Source organism: Protobothrops mucrosquamatus, unplaced genomic scaffold (genome assembly GCF_001527695.2).
Source record: "Protobothrops mucrosquamatus isolate PMUCROS unplaced genomic scaffold, P.Mucros_1.0 scaffold303, whole genome shotgun sequence".
Taxonomy (NCBI): domain Eukaryota; kingdom Metazoa; phylum Chordata; class Lepidosauria; order Squamata; family Viperidae; genus Protobothrops; species Protobothrops mucrosquamatus.
The window spans coordinates 137,942-159,054 of record NW_015386645.1 but is presented as its reverse complement, the minus strand read 5'-3'; the positions used below and the strand labels follow the sequence as shown (position 1 = coordinate 159,054).

Below are 21,113 nucleotides of genomic sequence, written 5' to 3'. Positions count from 1 at the left end.
CTTCTTTTTATGGGAGCATTCATGGCATAAGAAGGAGGGGGTTCTGCTTGAAATAGAAATTATTCTTACAATTGATGACTTCTGATGACTACATGGGAATTCTGCTGTGGCTTACTCCTGTCCCCAGTCTTGTGGCTATAACGCTTCTGGCCTTTTTATGTTTGAAAGACCTAAGTGATCAGTTAGTGTGCTATCCCTTGCCAAGGAGTAATTTTCCACTAGAGCAATGTTTAAGAGAAACAATGACTAAAACTATAGAGAATTCTCAGAAGCATTAAAACAGAAAAAAAGGTATTTTAAGGCCAATCTACCAATTTACAATTTTCAGTCATCGTAATGGGTACTGAAGGAAAAGAAAGGAATGAGGGAGGAAACTAAGTTATAGAAAATAACAGCAGTTGGCAAAATTGCTGGAGAAATGAAATTATTCTGAATGGGAATTTTTCATCCACAGCCTCTCATGTACTGTAGGAGAAATACGTAAAATGTCTGTTGAAATATAGAAGTGGAAAGCCAAGTTTGAAAATGCTGTAGGTATTGTTTGACTAGTATAATACTCATGAAATTTTGGTGCAATAATGTGTTTTTGATCAAATTTGCTAATGCACCTCAGCCTTGGGAGTAATAACAATTTCCACATGTCACATTCTGAATATGTTTGCGAAGTATAGGTTCATAAGTACGAAATATGTGTTGAATCTTAATATGTTGTAGCTTAGATGGGTAAATAATACCATTCTACACTACCTTTTTTAAAAAAAGAAAAAAAATGTCCTGTTGACTATTTGCCTATATTTTTCTTTTTTCTTTTTTAAGTTAATCTATGGTTCCACTACCAAAAGTAGTACAAAAACACTGGCTGCATTACATCAGCAAATGTTCCCAATTATGGACCGTCAATATAAAGGAATTTTTCAATTATTGTTACATTTCAGATGGACATGGATTGGGATCTTGTCTGTGAATAATGATAGTGGGGACAAGTTTGTACAAAATGTGGTTCCCATGTTTGCCCAGAGAGGGATCTGCTCAGACTTTATTGAAACATTTCCAATAATCGATTCAAATAGCATTGCTGAGTTGGTGGAAATAGGACTTGGAATGCATCTGGTGGTTATGAAAAGCACAGTTAATGTAGTTCTAGTTCATGGTGAAATTTACGGAATTATAGTTCTGAGACTTCTTTCCACTAATTTGAAATCTGAAGATGCATCATTGTGGAGAAAGGGTAAAATCTGGATTATGACTGCTGAGATGGATTTCATGTCACTTCCTTTTGTAAGGAATAGTGACCTAGTCTTCCTCCATGGTGCTCTGTCTTTTGCAATTCACTCAGAGAAAGTATTAGGATTCCAGAAGTTTGTTCAGATGAAGGACCCAATCTTGGAAAAAGAAGATACTTTTATCAAGCTCTTCTGGGAAAGTGCCTTTGAATGTTCCTTCTCCGTCTCTGTAATGGAGGATGAAAATGTGATTCCCTGCACTGGAAAGGAGAAACTGGAAGCTCTTCCTACATCTGTGTTTGAAATGGACATGACTGGCCACAGCTACAGCATTTATAATGCCATCCATGTGGTGGCACATGCTTTGCATGACTTCCATTCATCCATGATGGAATATAGAACTAGAGGACATGATGATAAATATGTGGTTCAAAAGCTGTGGAAGGTAAATTCTTGAGTCAAACCAATTACTGGCTGCTCACCATATTTGCAGCCCAGTTCCAAAATATAAATTAAGGTCCATGTAGGAGATGATCTGACAGGCCATTCTTCGAAGGGGAATGTGTTTAAACGTATAGTTTTGTTAAATGTCATCTCTTTAGCTATAGTCCAATTAATGTCTTTAAAAATTATGACATCTGAGTCTTAGAACAAAGCTGTACAATTTCTTATGCCTGTCTTTTTATGTTAATTGAACTCTTTATTGTGCCTTACAGTATCTAGGTTTTATATGTGTTCCCTGAACTTACATATTTTAAGACCTTTCTCACTTTGTAGTATTTATTTCAGATTCATTTTGTTTCAAAAAAAGTCCATGATGACTGGTTTGATTTCTGTAATCCATATCTTTAGTGTCTCTCTCTGTGTGTGCATGTATGCATGTGTGTGTATAGGCTAAATATAAAAGAGTCTGTCATCATTAGCATTCTAACAAATTTCTGTTGCTGTAAGAAAGGGAAACAAGAGACATCAGATGAGATCACCATTGTTGCATAAAGAGTTCTCTAACAAATTGAGGAACAAAAGGGAGAAGTATAAAAACATGGAAAGAGGGATCTATAACTAGAGCAGAATACCAGCAAATAGCCCAAATCTGCAAGGACAGAATCAGGAAGGCCAAGGTTCAGAATGAACTAGTACTTGCAAAAAATGCCCAAAATAACAAAAAAAGTTCTTTTTCAATATATAAGAAGTAAGAAGAAAGTCAAAATACCAATCAGTCCACTAATGGGAAAGAACAAGAAGGTGTCAGGCAGCAGGGAGAAAGCAAAACTGCTTAATTCCTTCTTTGCATTAGTCTTTAAGCAAAAGGAAAAAATTGTCCAACCTGCCAAAAGCAACACCATTGGAGACAGAATAGAAATACAGGTCAAGATAGGGAAGGAATTGTTAAGAGAACACATATCTGCTTAGGACAAGTGCAGATTCCTGGATCAGATGGTTTACATCCGAGGGTACTGAAGAAATTGGCATTGATCTTGGAATCACTGAATGAATCTTTTAGATGTGATTCCAATCTTCAAAAAGCAAAAAAAAAAAAGGATCTAGAAAACAACAGACCAAGTAGCTTGACATTAATACTTGGGAAAATCCTGCAAAAAAAAAAGGCAACAGATTTGTAAGTATCTAAAAATAAATAGGATGATTATTGCAAGCCAGCATACGTTTGTTAAAAACAGGTCATACCAAACAAATCATATTGCCTTCTTTGACAAACTGACTAAATTAGCAGTTGAAGGAAATGCTGTGGATATAGTAGACTTAAGCTTCAATAAGGTATTTGATAAAGTAGACCATAGCTTCTTGGTAAGACAGAACAATGTGGGATAAATTATTTTTATTTTTAAAAGGGGAAATGAATCTTATCACCTTGGGTTTCTAATCTCTCTCTCTCTCTCTCTCTCTCTCTCTCTCTCTCTCTCTCTATCTATCTATCTATCTATCTATCTATCTATCTATCTATCTATCATCTATCATCTATCTGTCATGTATCTAACCTTTTCTTGGGTTCTTTTCCATTGTAGCTCAACGAATTTATGAGACGGGTCTCATTCAATAATAGTGCTGGACAAAAAATATCTTTCAACCAAAATGGAGAATTGGAGACTGGATTTGATATTATGAATTGGATCACATTCCAAAATCTATCTTTTCTCAAAGTTAAAGTTGGAGGGATAGACTCCATGGATTCCCAAGAGGCATTATTCACCATTGATAAAAATGATATTGTATGGCCGAGGAGGTTTAAACAAGTAAGGAAAGTTTTGACTTATAGTGAAATATCTTTTCTCCATTCTCAGAGTTCTCTTAGATCCAAAACCCACATAGCAATTATATTCCAGCAATGTGAAGACCTTTACAAGTCCCTTCACCTGGTGGAACATTAGGTATCTTCTAAGATAATGTGTGAATGGAGGGATTGGTATATTTAAGAAAGAGAGTTGATGTTCTCTGGTATATTAGCTTAAACAAGTATGTTTTCTCATTTAACAAGAACTACCCAGATGTATATAAGGAAGGATATACCAAAGACATTGCAGACAATTCATACATGACAGTGGAAAAACCACCCCAGATGATACTGTCTAACCACTGAGTACAAATTTGCCAAAGCATTTTCTTCTTTCTCTCTTGAGTAGGTTCAGCCACTATCTTTGTGTAATAGCAAATGCCATTCAGGTTATGTTAGAAGCAAGATGGAAGGGAAGCCATTTTGCTGCTATGATTGTTTACAATGTCCACATGGGAAGATTTCCAACCAGGAAGGTGAGTTCTTGCTTTTGTTTTACTGGAAGACATACCTAAATAAAAATGCAACACATGTTGAATTACTATGTCTGAACTCTGTGTGCTCTGAGACTTAGATATTATTGCAAAGCATCTAATCAAGAGTTTATAAATAAATATCTGGCTTCTCATTATAGAGAAGAGGCAGACAGGGCAATAGTTTTCAGTATCAAACTTGTCTTCTTTCTCCTAAAACTGCCATAACTCAGGGCTTTGCTCTTTGTCAATTAAGAAATTAGATTTAAACTTATGTACATGACAAATATAAGGAACTGCACCTACCAATATATAAAATAAATGGCAAATATGTCCATCTATGGAATCAGCAGAGTTGTTAGCCAAACTGTATCTTGTTGAAGATCACAAATGAAGTTTGTCTGCTCAGATTTAATGACATACAGAAAATACAGAAAATTGACCCAAATGAGATATGCATTCGATTCATTGACTGAATTACAGTATGATGCCAAATAATGTATTTTGGGACAAAGGTTTCCCAAATATAACTATTGGAAGTATGCCAGTGTATTTGATATTCACATGTTAAACAGTAGCTCTCTTTTCTTAATACTGTTGTCATGGTTCCGACTAATGAAAGAAACACTTCAAAGAACTTCCAGGCATTGCTTATCCTAAAAAGTCTTTAATCGTGAAAACAAAGTGTTGACACAGCATGGTGGATGCCAAGATCTGAATTCCCCTCCCCTGAGCACATAATATTCAATCATAATTCCCTCCTCTAATTTGCAGTCATAAGTCACATTCTCCAATCAGTTTGAAGGGCAAAGTTTCCTTTCCATTCTGTAGCCCGAGGTTTCTTATCTTAACTAATCCCCACACACATTCTTTCTCCTCCCCTCCCAGCATCATCTAATTTAACTCTAAAAGTACCACACAGCTTATACAGAGAGTGGCTGCCATTTCATATTTTGTCAAAGCAAGAACATCCAATGTTAGCAGCATTGATAACTGTCATGTTCAGTTTTAATTCTTTCAACAAATCTGTAAGTTGTTATTTTATTTTCTAGACATGGATGAATGCTTTCAATGTCCAGAAGATCAGTATCCTAATAAGATGCAGGATTTCTGTCTCCCAAAAATTCTAACATTTTTGAAGTATGAAGAAACTTTGGGCACTATATTGGCCAGTTCTGCTCTGTTCTTTACTTTGGTCACAGCTGCAATCCTCTGGATCTTTATTAGGCATCAGGACACTCCCATTGTCAAAGCCAACAACCGGAATCTCACATATGCTCTCCTTGTTGCTCTCATGTTGTCTTTTCTTTGTTCTTTATTATTCCTAGGAAAACCTGACAAGGTGACATGTCTCCTTCGTCAAACAGCCTTTGGGATCATCTTTTCCATGGCCATTTCTTGTGTGTTGGCCAAAACCATCGTTGTAGTTCTGGCTTTCATGGCCACTAAGCCTGGGTCCATGATGAGCAGATGGGTTGGGAAAAGACTTGTATTTTTCATAATTTTGGGCTGTTGTTGTATTCAAGGTATTATTTCCATTATATGGGTGGCAACCTCTCCTCCATTCCCAGATGTTGACATGAATTCAGTGGTACAAGAAATCATTCTAGAGTGTAATGAAGGATCAGTCTTCATGTTCTACTGTATCTTGGGCTATATGGGCCTCCTTGCTATTATCAGCTTTACAGTAGCTTTCCTAGCCAGGAATCTGCCTGATGTTTTCAATGAAGCCAAGTTTATCACCTTCAGCATGTTGGTCTTTTGTAGTGTTTGGTTGTCCTTTGTTCCAACATATCTGAGCACCAAGGGAAAATATATGGTTGCTGTGGAGATCTTCTCCATTATTGCTTCCAGTGTTGGGTTACTGGTTTGTATCTTTTCTCCTAAATGCTACATCATTGTGTTGAGGCCTGCTCTAAACAACAAAGAACAGCTAAGAAGACAAACCCACAGAAAAATATAAAATAATATGTCAGATTTCTAGGGGAAAACAGAATCATTTAATATTATGGTTCAGTTTCACTTACCTAGAAGTAAGCTCTTTGCATTCTTTTGTTTTAGTTGTCAGTTTATAGATAAAGTATTAGTTGTGAAAAGTTTTGCTATTCTAGCTTCTAGTATTGGCTTGCCTGACTACATTTTCCTTCCCAAATGCTGTATCATGTTGATTAAAAAATTCAGGCAACGCTTGATGAAATAATTGAAATCTAGCTAAATTAGATGAGAGGTCTGGGCCTCATTTCAATTTAGAAGCAAAAAGTTGCTTTGGAGCACCTTCAAAGCATCATATTCTCAGCAGGTAAACTCTTAAGGCTTCTCAAATATCTTAGAACTGGCTATCCCAGAATCCTCTCCCAGAAGCAGCAAAGATCTCATTTTCACTAAAATAATATTCAAATAATGTATTCCTTTTAAAATATATTTTTAAATGTGTTCTTTAAATCAGGAAGTGTATTTGAAGATTTGAAAATATTAAAAGGCTTAAAATAAGTAAGTCAACCACACTATAGTATCAAATCTCAACTCAAAAGTCTTATAATAAAAGCTGACATGGGATATGAGATGGGCAGCAAATACATTTTACAAATATTGCATGCCATAAAAATAAAAAGAGAGATTAACAGTCCTGCCACTCTGCATCCCTGATTATTTGTAATTCTGTTCAATAATGCAAGAAAAGATGAATGTCTGATCAATCTATTTATCTTTAGTATGGACAGGAGGATTCTGTTGATGTATATCATTTCACTATCATTGTTTAGCAGAAAGGCAGAAATTTAAGGAATGGGAAATATCTATGTTCAATGACAGTGCCTTCACAATACATAAGACAGGAATTTTATTAGTAATTGCACCCAGATCAACCCAAGGGGTTTATAGTGCTAGATACAGTCCTTTCTAATAGTTGAGTAAATCAACCACACTATAGCAATGCAGACCTATCATGGAGTCTTGAGCAATTTTATTTTGGGTTCTGTATAGGAAGTTAGGCTAGAAAGTGGGAAGTGAGTTCAAGTCCCACCTTAGCCATGGAAGCCAGCTGAGTAAGGGCCAGTCATTCTCTCTCAGCCCAACTCACCACACAGAGTGTGTTGTTGTGGGGAATATAGGAGGAGGAAGGTGTGTTGGATATGTTTACTGTCTTGAGGTATTTGTAATATTAATACAGGCAGGAAATAAACAAGTAAACAGTACAACCTACAGTTAAGCAGACAGTATTTCTTGTATCTAAGATATTAATTGGGGGCTTGTATCACACCATCAATTTTGCCATCTTGCTTGCTTCGTACTTTTGAAACTTTTTTTTAGAAAAAAAAACTTTTGCCAAAGCTGTAGGGGGGGGAATGTTTTCCTCTGCTACATGGACATCTAATGATGAGTAGGAGCATATATTCCCCATAATTATCCAATTGATGCTGATTACTTGGAGAATTCCTCCAGGTGAGAAGAGATTTTCTGGTAGTAGCTAGCTAAACAGTGAACTAAGATTAAGGAATACTGTTAAATACTGTTAAACTCCACTGGAACTTTCATGGCAGGGATTTTAAAGCACCTGGGACTCCTGAATTATTAATGAAGCTGACATTCTTGGACATGCTAGAAGAGCACAACAGAACACCAACGCTTGAACGATTGTAAAGGAAAAGATGACTTGATGTTAAGGAGAAGATGTGAATGGGAGATAATGATCTTTATTCTTTCATTTGTCATGCTGCTTCCTTCAGCAGTGTGTGATGTTCCAGTTGCTAAATGCATAATCAGTGACCCTCAGAAAATCAATCATAAGTATTACCAGTCAGGAGATGTTATCATAGCTGGCATTAGTTCACAGAGCTACAGGTTTTCCAACCCTCTCAACTTTGAAAGGCATCCTGCTTCTGAACTCTTTGATGACCTCATGTAAGCAATTGGTACCTTAAACCAAATATTTCAGGCAGTGGGTCTCTCCTTAGGGTTAGGCTATAAGAGCAAGCATGACTTTGCAATCATAAGCATTAAGGGATATAGTACAATTTACATTTCAATGGATCAGAATTTTTATCCAGTTTAAAGTGTTATATGAACACATTCTGACCATTTTAAGTAACATTCCTGAGCAAAGTGACAAGTTAAATGGATGGAAATTACTGAGACTGATTCCACTACCTACCCACTTTGTGTCGTGTTCTTATTATTGTCATAGTGCTGCAGTTCTTCTGTACTTGTAATAAATTTCATGAGAATTATTCATTTTGCTTTCTTGGTAGCAAAAGAGAATTGAGGCTAAACTTATTTCCCTTAGAAAAATAGCCATCTTTCATTGTGAACTGCAAAATTAAAGATAACTGAACAGATTTAACTAATCTGAAGAACAGAGAGATTGCAAAGATATAATTCCATAAATATCATGATGGGATTTTGTTATTGTGTGGGAGAGAAGATGAACTTCTTTAGTATTCTTGATGGCCTGTTAAACTAATTGTTAGTTCATGTGCCAAAACTAGGATATTCAACTGAACTGAAATGTAAAATGTCTATTATAAAGGCATAACATTCATGGCTAAATCATGTTTCTTGCAATAATATGTAGTTGGTATAACATTTTCCTTTATTGTGACCAAATCCGGGCATACCTAAGGCAATCAAATCACTCTGAAGATGCATAAGTTTATTTGCATGCCTGAAAGCAATAATATAGTATATACTGAATTCAAGCAAAGCCTTTGATACTTTGTTAAGCACCCAAGAGCAAAACAAGAACCAGGGCTTATATACCTTTGGTCTACTGCATTGAAAGGCAAAGAAAGGCAGAAGCAAAACAAAGAAAAGGTAGACACTGTAAAAATTACTGCATAATGTTGGGATATTTTAAATAGAATAGAATAGAATAGAATAGAATAGAATAGAATAGAATAGTTGGATGGGACCTTGGAGGTCTTCTAGTTCAATCCCCTGCTCAGGCAGGAAACCCTATACCATTTCAGACAAATGGTTGTCCAATAAACCCATTTGTGTGACCATATTATTATTTGTTCCTTCTTAATATGTTAACTATACTATCTCTGAGTTATTGTCAGTGAATAGAAACAACAATCTGGGCCACAGGTACCTGACTGAGTTTTCTCCCTGTCACCATTCAGAATGAATTCAACTTGAGGCAAATGTTTTCTTACAAGGGCATTTTACACAGATCATATGTCTGGGGAGCATCCCATAGGTTTGGTAATGAATATAGTTTCAGGTCTACAGGGAGGGGACCTTTTACCACCACACTATATGCACCCAAGATCACATGCTATTTTCTTTCAGAAATGTTCTCTTGTTAGAAATGAAAATTAGCATTCTAGTTGAATAGTTTTGGGAATCAACACCCTGATAGGCATGGTTAGATATACTTCACTGAAATATATGCATTTTTTGTACAAACATTTTGAGATAAAAAGTACTATTTTGGCAATTACCCATCATTTGGGTAATTGGTGCACTCTCATTTTCAACTTAAAAATATTTGAGAAACTGAGCCTGTATTTCATAACTTATGATTCACTAATATTTATTTATTTATTCATTCATTAAACTGATATGGCCTCCCATGTTAAAAGTACAACTCTGAGCAGTTCAGGGCAGTGATATACAGTGCTTTTTTTCTGGAAAAAAAAAAGGTGCCAGAACTCACATACATCATACAACCCGCCTTGCCTACCCTACAAGGTTCCATCCCAAAAAGGTGCCGGAACTCCGTTCTGGGCGTTCTGTGAGAAAAAAAGCCCTGGTGATATAAAACCAAAACATAAAAAAACAATAAACACAAAAAACAAAAAAAACCCAACTGGCATCAAACTCAGTCTCCTCTGATGCAGCCAACCACATCATCTTCCAGCTGTCTCCTCACCCTATTCCAGTGCTAGTGTGAACCAGCAATTTCTTCTAGAAAGTTACGGGGATGAGGACCTACTAGATTTCAAAGGACAGGATGCTCCACAGGAACAGACTGCTATGGAAAAGGTAGATGATCTAAATTTAGAAGAATAGGAATCTAGCAACTCTTAAACTTAACTTGAGACAATCCAATGGTGCAGTTAAATCTCATTGCAGATTTGTGACTCAGACCTATCAGCATATCTTGGCTTTTGTCTTTGCTGTGAAGGAGATCAATGAGAATATCCAGATACTGAATAATGTCTCCCTGGGTTTCAACATTTATAATGACTACTTCACTGGAAGCTTAACTTATCTTGCTTCACTGGAGCTTCTGTCTACATGGGACAAGTTCATTCCAAACTATAAATGTGATGTGCAAGGTATTACTGTGGCTGTCATTGGAGGACCAAACTCCAAGGCATGTCTTTTCATGGCAACCATTCTGAGCATCTATAAGATACCACAGGTAAGGTGAACATTTATAACGTTAGATCTGAACAAGACATGTAGACCTCTTTTTTATTGTTCAGTAAGAATTTTTATCAGTTTGGGACAAAGAATGTGTCATCATCAAACAGGTAATAATTTATTGTTTAAATGCTAGCCTAACCCAGAATTCACAGCATCTATACTTAATTCCTTTGCTTATCAAATAGTATCAAAATAGAATATATACCTTTCCACTTCCTATCTTACAAATGAATAGAAAACTCTTGACTACCCCTGATTCCCAGCTCCCTTTTTGTAACCCCTGGATAACATTCTCAATTATTGTAACAATCAAGGATTGATACCTTCTTATTTGATGTCTTGATGTCTTCTTATTTATCTTGAGCCATGGTGGTGCAATGGTTAGAATGCAGTATTGCAGGCTGATTCTGCTGACTGCCAGGGGTTTGATCCTGACCGGCTCAAGGTTGACTCAGCTTTCCATCCTTCCGAGATCAGTAAAATGAGGATCCAGATTGTTGGGGGCAATATGCTGACTCTGTAAACCTCTTAGAGAGGACTGTAAAGCACTGTGAAGTGGTATATAAGTCTAAGTGCTATTGCTATTGCAGTTGCTCTTGTAGGTTTTCTTCTATTTTTGGTGTTAACAGGAACAACCCAAATTTATAATTATTCCATATTGTAAGAATGGTCTGCCTGACATTACAATTTTTGAAATCTACATTAACCTTAGCTTTACCATACCATAGAATTCCAAGCTACCCAAATGTCAGATCATGTTCTTCTAACTCCAGCAGTTTTCTATTTCTTAGCAACAACCACTATTTCATCTAAGATAAATAACAGGCAGAAAAATATAATTTCAAATCTGGTTAACCCATAAACCTACTTTTTCCTTTGCAATTTGTAGTAAAATGTATTTAACTCAGTGATTTTTCCTCTGCCATGCAAACTTAAACATAAATTTCTGCTAGTAATTAAATAGTACACTAGTCATCAAAATAGATATTGTCTGAAACAAAAATAACATTCTAGATAAAACACATATCTTTTTAAATTTTGTTCCATGTCTCAACATAGTTATTATAAAATAACATACAATTCATATTTGTCATATTAATACCCAAATATTTTATCTTCTTCTCAATCTTAAAATCTGTTTTATTCATCAATTTTGTTTAACCTTGAAACCATCTATAAAATAGTTACTTCCCAAAGTGGGAAAAGCAGGGTTTACTGTCTGTGTTGGCTCCACCTCAGTTAGGAGCATAGATGGAATCCCAGGACTGCTGACAGCTCACCTCTTGAGCTAACAGCAAAAAATAATCCATTTCTACAGTTTACTCAAGAGGAAGTATCATCTATAATGCATGTGCTTTATCTCATGAACTTCCTTTGACCCAGGGAGATTGTAATGGCCAGAATTTGCTTTCTAATTGGTGATCTTGGGTAAATTGTCTCCCCGTGTTTTTCAATTTTTTTGCACATATTTATTTTCACAATTCAGTATGAATGATTCTTACAAACTGATAGCATGAATCAAATTAAAAACACCCACTATATCTTAAAAAATAAAGAAAAGTGAAGTTCCATTCTAATGGGACTTGGTCGTACAATGTTTGATTTTTTTTCACCCAGTTTCAGAATATTAGATGAATACCCACCATTCATACATTAAAATTTTACTTTATTTATTCTATCTACTTAATCTTTCCTTTCTTTATAGCTTGGATATGGTTCTTCTCCTTTGATTAATGACCCATCCCAACAAGCCTTTTTCCAATGGATGTTCCCTAATAGAAACCAACAGTATATGGGGATGCTTCAGTTGCTTTTGCTTTTCAGATGGACCTGGATTGGTGTCATTTTTATACATGATGACAATGGCCTAAGGTTTGTACAGAATGAACTTCCCAAATTTTCCCAGGGAGGTGTCTGCTTTGATTTTATAGAACCGTTGCCAACCTTGTATTTTAAAACTGGCATTCATGAAATGATAGAATCATGGGTCAAAACGTACCAATTGATAATTAGTAGCACAGCCAATGTTGTGTTCTTACATGGTGAAATTCACACTACAATCTTTTTGAGAATGTTTCCCCAAATTTCAGAACTTGAAAACATACCAATGAAAGTGGGCAAAGTCTGGATAATGACTGCACAAATGGAATTCACTTCTGTTCCTTTTCAACAAACTTGGGATCTAGATATACTTCATGGTACCCTAGCCTTTGCAACTCACTCTCAGGATGTGGTGGGTTTCCAAAATTTTCTTCAGAGGAGAAACCCTAATATGGAAACCACAGATGGTTTTATTAAGGACTTTTGGAAACAAGCATTTCTTTGTTCCTTTTCAACATCCTTGGAAGAGGAGATTGTTTGGAATCACTGCAGTGGGGAAGAAAAGCTAGAGGCTCTTCCTAAATCTGTTTTTGACATGAGCATAACGTCCCATAGCTATAGCATTTACAATGCAGTTTATGCTGTGGCCCACGTATTGCAGTCCATGATTTCATTAAAGTTCAAATATAGAACTATGTCAGAGAAAGGACAGAAGAAGCTCTTGAAGCAACAACTGTGGCAGGTAATGTCCTGATTACACAAGTAGAAATTGGACAATCATATCTACATAAGCCAATTCTCTAGTAAGTTGATATTTTTGTATGTTTTAGAGTCGAATGCAACTCACCATAACCAACTCACAGCTGCCAATTTGCCACCACCAACTTGCCGTGGGACAACTCAATGAGAGATAACTATAATATCATTAATAATAATAATATTAATAACATTACTAATAGTATTACTAATAATTTTAAGAGAGGAACAGATCTAGAGTACAGTTATCTTGTGTTACGTTGTTCCATAGCAAATTGGCCGTGGCAAGTTGGTTGTGGTGAATTGGCTACTGTGAATTGGCCATGGTGAGTTGTCCTAGATCCCATTATTTCATAGTTGTCATTGTTTAGAAAATGTTGCTATGATGGATTTAGAGAGTCTGCAGATCTACATCCAGTAGAAATGATTTTTCAATATTTCATGTTCTATTCAACACAAAGGGGCAGCAGGGGTCAAAAGGAAAATTAAGGATTGATTTGTTGCCTTTTTAATTATTGATCTGACTGCTAATCTCAGCTCCTTTCCTTTTGCTTTTCTTAGACATACACATATAATGATTTATTACATTATAATACTCTGTAATCATTGCTCATATCAGATTCCCATTGTAGGGAATACTTGTATGCCTCCATAAAACTCTTCAGCCTGAATAGAATAGAATAGAATAGAATAGAATAGAATAGAATAGAATAGAATAGAATAGAATAGAATAGAATAGAATAGAACAGAACCTTGGAGGTCTTCTAATCCAGCCTCCTGCTTCAACAGGAGAACCTATATCATTTCAGACAAGTGATTGTCTCGTCTCTTCTTAAAAACCTCCAGTGATGGAGCACCCACGATTTCTGAAGGCAAGCTGTTCCATTGGTTAATTGTTCTCACTGTTAGGAAGTTTCTTCTTAATTCCAGGTTGCTTCTCTCTTTGATCAGTTTTCAACCATTGTTTCTTGTCCTGCCCTCTGGTGCTCTGGAGAATAATTTGACCCCCTCTTCTTTGTGGCAGCCCCTCAAATACTGGAATACTGCTATCATGTCACCCTTGTTTCTTCTTTTCTTTAGACTAGCCAAACCCAAATCCTGCAGCCGTTCTTCATACGTTTTAGTTTCCAGGCCTTTGATCATTTTAGTTGCTCTTCTCTGAACTTTTTCCAAAGTCTCAACATCATTAACTTTATTACTCAACTTGATATGTTATTAGGTCCAAAGGCATACAATTCTCTGTAACACTATTAACAGGAAGCACAATAGGGGAGAGAGAAAAAAACATGTATGAGAAAACTAACTTTTATTGGTAGGCTCCCAAGTCAGAGTAAGGAATAGTAGAGGCCATTCCAATGATGAAAAGAAGATGTGAGAAATTTTATTTCTCTTTTTTTCCCATTTGAGTGGGTCACTGGGACAAATATCAAGATGCTTGAATTTGCTTTTTGGTTTGGTTAATTATTCATTTTTTAATGTAATGAATTGGATTCTTGGAAGTAATGATAAACTTACTTTAAGTGTATATTTTGTTTATATTATCGGCTTATTATAAGTAATTCAATAATGAGCACCTAGATTGTTTGATCATGATTATTGATAGTTTGGGTACAAGACTAATTATATTTTGTGAATGTCTATGGAGATTCTTAGTCATCCAGGTCATAGTTGTCCCAAAGATGCTTTTTCACATCTTTCTTGTTTTTCTGTCCCCTAGAAGAACAAGAAAGTCAGTTGCCTCGTGAAAAAGCATCTTTGGGTATACTTTGTGAAATATTCTCACCTTCTATTATCATTTGTACTATTTTTCTAATGCATGTTGCTTTATTTTTATGCTCAGTTTAGTTCCATCACTATCTAAGAAAGGTCTCATTTAACAATAGTGTTGGGGAAATCATTTCCTTTGATGAAAATGGGAACCTGGAAGCAGGATTTGATATTATCAACTGGGTCACATTCCCAAACCTAAGTCTACATCGAGTCAAAGTGGGAAGATTTGATCTCAGAGCTCCCAAAGGACAAGTGTTCAGTGTTAATGCCGATTCTATTAAGTGGCCAAGGAAATTTAGCCAGGTATTTTCTGTATATACTTGGGGTCCATCACTGTTCAAGATGCAGATAATGAAAATAGTTGTATGGCCAGATATTTTGTCAGCCCTCCTTCTGACCCATGCAATATACTGATCTTCTATGGAAGGCAGGCTAGTTGCAATTGTTTTTTCTGCAGGCCTAACTATCCACTGAAGTCTGTACCTGTCCTGTTAGATTGCTTTATTAAACCAGACGGTTATAGAAGTACAAATGACATACTCAATAATTCCTCTGTCGAATTGTATCAATAGCTCCTAGGGCAGTCTGAACTTTCTGAGTTGATGCAGAAAGAACATTCTTTGTTGTGCCTTTTTAATGATGGTTCTTAGGTGTTCATTTCAAACTCTGGGATATTATAGAACTAAAAAACCTATATCCCAGTGACTATCCCAGTACCAAACCAACAATTAAGGATTCTGTCTTGTCTGTTTCTCTTTGTGCCCAGGCACAGCCTCTGTCTTTGTGCAATGAACCCTGTCATAAAGGTCACAGCAAGACCAAGAAGGAAGGGAAGCCATTTTGTTGTTACAATTGCCTTCCATGCCCAAGAGGAAAAGTTTCAGTTCAAATGGGTAAGGATCTCATGGACTGCATTTGAATTTGGAATCAGGCGGGGATGTTCAGACATTATCATATAAAAATCAGGTTGAATAGAAATTGGCCTTTTCCTTTGTGTGGATGCTAGAAGCACTTCCAGGATCCAGTGCAGGTATGTTGCCCAGAGTTTCTGAAGGAAGGGTGCCTATAAGCTGAATGAGTGAACAACAAACAAATTGATGTTGGGGTCTGCATAATATCTCATAAAAACACTATTATTTAAAAAACGTGCAATTTTCTTTGTAGCTCGGATTATGCACTTAGCTGTTTTTTCTATCTTGATTAGACACACCACAGTCTAAATAAAGAGATTTGGTTTTATCTTTTCAGACTTGGAATTTTGCTACCAGTGTCCAGAGGATCACTATCCCAGCAAAACTCAGGATCAGTGCATTCCAAAAGACATCAGCTTCCTATCTTTCCATGAGCCTTTGGGGATCACCTTGACCATTTTTGCTCTTTTATTTTCCTCCAGTACAGCTCTGGTCCTCGCGGTCTTCATTCAGCATAAGGATACTCCCATAGTCAAGGCCAACAACCAGGATCTCAGCTACATCCTCCTAGTCTCTCTTCTTCTTTCCTTTCTCTGCTCTTTACTTTTCATTGGTCGGCCTCAGATGACAACCTGTCTCCTTCGTCAAACTACTTTTGGCATCATCTTCTCTCTGGCAGTTTCTTGTGTGGTGGCCAAAACCCTCACTGTAGTCCTAGCTTTCCTGGCCACCAAGCCAGGCTCCCAGATGAAGTCATGGGTGGGAAAAAGACTGGCACTTTTTATAGTGCTTTCCTGCTCTTTCATTCAAACCAGTCTTTGTACTGTGTGGCTAGTGAGCTCTGCTCCCTTCCCAGATCTTGATATGTACTCTCTACCTACAGAAATGGTCCTGGAGTGCAATGAAGGCTCTGCTGCCATGTTTTATTGCATCCTGAGTTTCATTGGCCTCTTGGCTATGATCAGCTTTACAGTGGCTTTCCTTGGCAGGAACCTTCCAGACAGTTTCAATGAAGCCAAATTTATCACTCTCAGCATGCTGCTCTTTTGCAGCGTTTGGATCTCTTTTGTTCCAGCCTACCAGAGCACCAAAGGGAAATACATGGTGGCTGTGGAGATCTTCTCCATCTTAGCTTCAAGTGCTGGATTATTGGTCCTCATTTTCTCCCCCAAAGTTTACATCATCTTGATAAGACCTGAACTGAATAACAGGCAACAAATAATGCAAAAAAATCATAAAATGAGTTAAAAGAATCAATCTTGATGTACACAATTGGATTTAGATCAGTGATTGTTGCCAGCAATAACACGTGCCTTAAGTGCTTTTGAAAATGAAATGGTTGTGTATTAGTGTAATAATAAAATGTATAATTTTCTATGTCTTTCCATTCTATCATGCCTATGGTTTAATAATTAAAGCATTATAGAGATAAGGTCTATCCCAGCATATGAACAAACCTCCTGATTTTGACAGTTTTAAACATTGAACTGTCCTGCCCCCTGAAGCTGTAAGATTCAATGAGTCACAATACTTAGCAATTATGGTTCCTGAAGAAAATTTTGAAAAGTGTAAACAGGAAATATTGTTAAACAAGCTTCTAGTAAACCAAAGGAAAAAGACTAGTCTGAGTGATTCATGTTTCAGTGGTGGGTACAGAAGTCCAAGAGCATCAAAATACAAAAGAAGTTCAAGTTTGCTCAGATTGTGAGGATGTCTGACAGGTGACTGCAGAAATATAGAACCTGGACCATCTAGATCAGGGGTCTTCAACCTTGGCCCTTTTATGACTTGTGGACTTCAACTCCCAGAATTCCTCAGCCAGCGTGCCTGACTGAGGAATTCTGGGAGTTGAAGTCCACAAGTCATAAAAGGGCCAAGGTTGAAGACCCCTGATCTAGATGTCTGCAGACCTGTGGATTTTTGATTGATTAATTTGAATAAGAGTCCCCTACCCAGATCTGGCTGCATATACCTGCATTTCCAAAAGTATGTTCACTCATTTGATGCATATGAGGGAAACAGAGATTGCAATCAAAGGTTGGGCATTCAATTACATAGCAATAGCTGCATTCTCAACTTTTTCAACCCTGCCCCACATTAAATTACATTTTCTCAAAAATTAAAAGGATTGAAGGCCAACTCTTTGGAATTGCGTATGGGATGGTTTTGATCCCATACTGCTAAATTGGTATTCTGACCCAACCTAATTCTGAGGATGCCACTGATATATGTGGGTATCTGTGTGTGCATGTATGTGCAAGTGTGTGTAATTAAATTTATATGCTGCCCAATTTCCAGCGGCTCTATGTATCTTATAAACAAGAAGAAAAACACACACACACAATTTAGTGGAACTAAATTATGGCCCCAAAATGTCATTGTTTTATTGAAGGAACTGGCTGGACGAATATGATGGGAGACAGGCAATCCCTCAAATAATCAGGTCCCATGCCCTGTAGGGCTCTATGCAGTGGTGGGATTTAGCCAGTTTGCACCAGTTCAATAGAACTGGTAGCTAATTTTTTTGTTGCCCAGGCCCAGAATGGACTTCTGGAAGCGGCATACACACAGAGAACTGGTTTTTCACATATTTGAATCCCACCACTGGCTTTATGGATAGAAATTAAGACCTTGAATCATACCATGAAGAAAACTGACAGCTAGTACAATTCATGAAGCAGATGTGTCATATGAGCATACGGCATGTTCATCATTGCTTATACCACTGCATTTGGACCAGCTGAAACAATATTTTCAAGGGCAGCTCTGTATAGAGCGCACAGCCGTAGTCAAACCATGTGTCATTCAGGACATGAGTGACTGCCTGAAGGGTCCTCAATCTTTCAAAAATTTCAAGGAAGGAGAACAACTGATACATTAGAAAGTATATATTCCAAATAGAATTACCCTAAAATACCCCTTGTTATATTAATAAAAAACAACAATTGAAATATGCAATCAAGATGTTTTTTTCTACAGTATTGCAAATAATCCATGATTATGCAAAGGTGATTATCTCCCTGTAGTTTATCGATCTGACAACAGTAACTTCTACTTCTCCTAAAGAACAACTAAAGACCATGGCAGAAGAGAGGCAAGATCAAAGTACACTATTAAAAGATGTTTTGCTATTCAAAAATGGGACACAGTACAGACCAGTTGGAAACTGTCCCCTGAAGATTCCTAGTGCAAAAACTATGAGAGGGCATTAAAGTCATCCAGAACTCCTTAATGACATTCAATTATGACCATTCAACTCTATTATTCTGTCCTGTTATTCTGTTACTTTTTTATGATCACATATACCCCATCCCATCAAACCCAAAGAAAATCTGGAATGGTATAGGTATAGGATCTCTTGCCATGGGCAGGGGGCTGGACTAGAAGACCTCCAAGGTCCCTTACAATCCTGTTATTCTATGTTCTAAGTATGTATCTTGAATCAGTCATCACAATGGATATAACCTATTAGTGAGATATGGATCATATATGTTGGCTTTTAAAGTAAACATTAGATTAGAACAGACATGTCAAATTCACGATGTCACATGATGCCACATGATGTATCGGAGTTTTTTCCCCATTGCTGGCAATGGGGTGGGCACGGTTTCATCATGACGCATCCGGCCCTTGGGCCGGCAGTTTGACACCTCTGGATTAGAACATCATAAACACACATGGTGTGTGTGTAATTTTGTTTATTTTATTTAAAAAACATATATGGCCACCCATCTTGTAGAATGTAACTCTGGCTTACAACAATCATGGTAAAAAAATTGCCTTGTGTGCAGATCAATATAAGGTACATTAAAGTCCCCTTTGAATTGAAGCATCCTCAGGATACCTAAGACCACAATAGTCCGTCATGGGGAACCAATGTTATCTAAATGATTGTTTCTATGTCTAAACTACTAAACTTCGCAACCCTCAATTAATTGATATTCCTGTATAAGGGTGGATGAATACATGTAAAAAAAATCAGTGAATTATCATACTTTAGCAGAAATTTTTAAAAAATAGACAAATTTTGAACTGAAACTTATTGAACCAAGTCTACATTGGAACCCCACAAACGCAACTGAAATATAGAAATAACAAACATGATCCCTCAAAACAAGCCCCAAAGAGTTTGAGCTTCCTTGCAACATTATTTTTTGTCATCTTGCCTGTTTTGACCCCACATGGAAATACTCCTGCTAAACACTCTTATCTCCTGTTTTAGAAAGTTGCATTCTTTTGAAAGTTCTTAGGAAAAAAGAAAAGTTTTGTTGAAATGATAGGTTGGAAAACGATTTTCTTCTGCTACATGAAAGAATTTCTAATGATAAGCAGATGTTTAAATTCCCCATAATTATCCAATTGATGCTGATTACTTGGCATCAGCATCAACTGCTCCAGATGACAAGGGATTTTCTGATAGTGATTAGCAAAACAGAAACAAGATTGGAGATTCTTCTTAATCTATGTTGGAACATTTGGCCCAAGGAGTTTAAAGCAATTGGGAGCTCTGAACGTATTGATGAAACTGACATTGCTGGCCATGCAAGGATGCCAACTCTTGAATGACTAGAAAAACACAGGTGACTTGATGTTAACAAGATGTAAATGCAAGATCATGCACTTTATTCTCTGGATTCTCATATTGTTTCCTTGGACATCATGTGATGTTCCAGTTGCTAAATGCATGAACAGCGACCCACGGAATATCAACAACAAATATTATCAGCCAGGGGATGTCATCATAGCAGGCATTAGTTCACAAAGCTTCATGTTTTCCAATCCTCTCAACTTTGAAAGACATCCCTCTTCTGAAGTCCTTGATGACCTCATGTAAGCAATTGGTACCTTAATCAAATGGTTCAGGTGATAAGTCTCTTCTTAGATTTGGGCAGCAGGTATATCCATGACTTTTCAATCAAAACAAAAACTGAGAGATGTATTATCCTTTAAGTTTCAATGAGCTATAATATTCATCCAATGAAAGAGATTTCAGGCAAAGGTGAACAAATAACATATCACTTTACATTATGTTCCCAAGAAAGATGATCAATTAAATTTTCTATGGTTGGATATTACAGAGGCTCATTCCATCCTCCCCGTTTCTTTGTGACATATTACGATCATTCTCATTATATTTCTTCTGTAACTTGCAATAAATTTTAAAAGAATTGTTCCTTTTCATTTTCCTGAACATCCAAGGAAGATTGATACTAATTTATTTGGAATATTCTTTATTGACCAAGTGTGATTGGACACACAAGGAATTAGTCTCCAGTGCATAAGCTCTTAGTATACATATAAACAACAAAGTGGTAAATCATAAATCATAAGATACAACCATAAATCATAAGATGTAAGATTTCCATTATAAAAATATCCCACCTTTCATTAAGAACTGTGAATTGAAAGACAACTGAAATCTATTAAGAATATAAATCAGTAAAATAATCCTTAACAATATCAGGATGGAAGTTGAATGTAGCATGTGGCAGAAGAT

The 21,113-nt window shown here is 36.6% G+C and overlaps 3 protein-coding genes across 3 annotated transcripts in view; all 3 read left to right on the top strand.

The window, feature by feature from the left end:
* Positions 1-876: 876 nt before the first annotated feature.
* On the top strand, positions 877-5,949 carry LOC107286609 (vomeronasal type-2 receptor 26-like). The gene is made up of 4 exons (XM_029283962.1): positions 877-1,668; positions 3,248-3,475; positions 3,863-3,989; positions 5,039-5,949. The coding sequence occupies exons 1-4, from the start codon at positions 877-879 to the stop codon at positions 5,947-5,949; spliced, it is 2,058 nt and encodes a 685-aa protein (XP_029139795.1).
* Positions 5,950-7,734: 1,785 nt separating this feature from the next.
* LOC107286608 (vomeronasal type-2 receptor 26-like) lies at positions 7,735-16,864 on the top strand. The gene is made up of 6 exons (XM_029283961.1): positions 7,735-7,886; positions 10,176-10,353; positions 12,064-12,921; positions 14,781-15,008; positions 15,472-15,598; positions 15,954-16,864. Exons 2-6 carry the CDS (start codon positions 10,318-10,320, stop codon positions 16,862-16,864), a joined length of 2,160 nt encoding a protein of 719 aa, XP_029139794.1. The 5' UTR covers positions 7,735-7,886; positions 10,176-10,317.
* A 3,436-nt stretch (positions 16,865-20,300) lies between these two features.
* Positions 20,301-21,113, top strand: part of LOC107286607 (vomeronasal type-2 receptor 26-like) — a 14,583-nt gene continuing 13,770 nt past the window's right edge. Inside the window, exon 1 of the mRNA XM_029283960.1 lies at positions 20,301-20,446. Within this exon, the coding sequence (XP_029139793.1) occupies positions 20,301-20,446 (146 nt within the window). The remainder of the gene's footprint in view (positions 20,447-21,113) is intronic.

Bases quoted from the DNA above. Each gene is read 5' to 3' on its own strand.
- LOC107286609 (XM_029283962.1), top strand. From the start codon at position 877: ATGTTCCCAATTATGGACCGTCAATATAAAGGAATTTTTCAATTATTG. The intron at 3,476-3,862 runs GTAAGGAAAGTT...TCTCTTGAGTAG, and splicing joins GGCCGAGGAGGTTTAAACAA to GTTCAGCCACTATCTTTGTG. The intron at 3,990-5,038 runs GTGAGTTCTTGC...TTTATTTTCTAG, and splicing joins GAAGATTTCCAACCAGGAAG to ACATGGATGAATGCTTTCAA.
- LOC107286608 (XM_029283961.1), top strand. From the start codon at position 10,318: ATGGCAACCATTCTGAGCATCTATAAGATACCACAG. The intron at 12,922-14,780 runs GTAATGTCCTGA...TGCTCAGTTTAG, and splicing joins TGAAGCAACAACTGTGGCAG to TTCCATCACTATCTAAGAAA. The intron at 15,599-15,953 runs GTAAGGATCTCA...TTATCTTTTCAG, and splicing joins AAAAGTTTCAGTTCAAATGG to ACTTGGAATTTTGCTACCAG.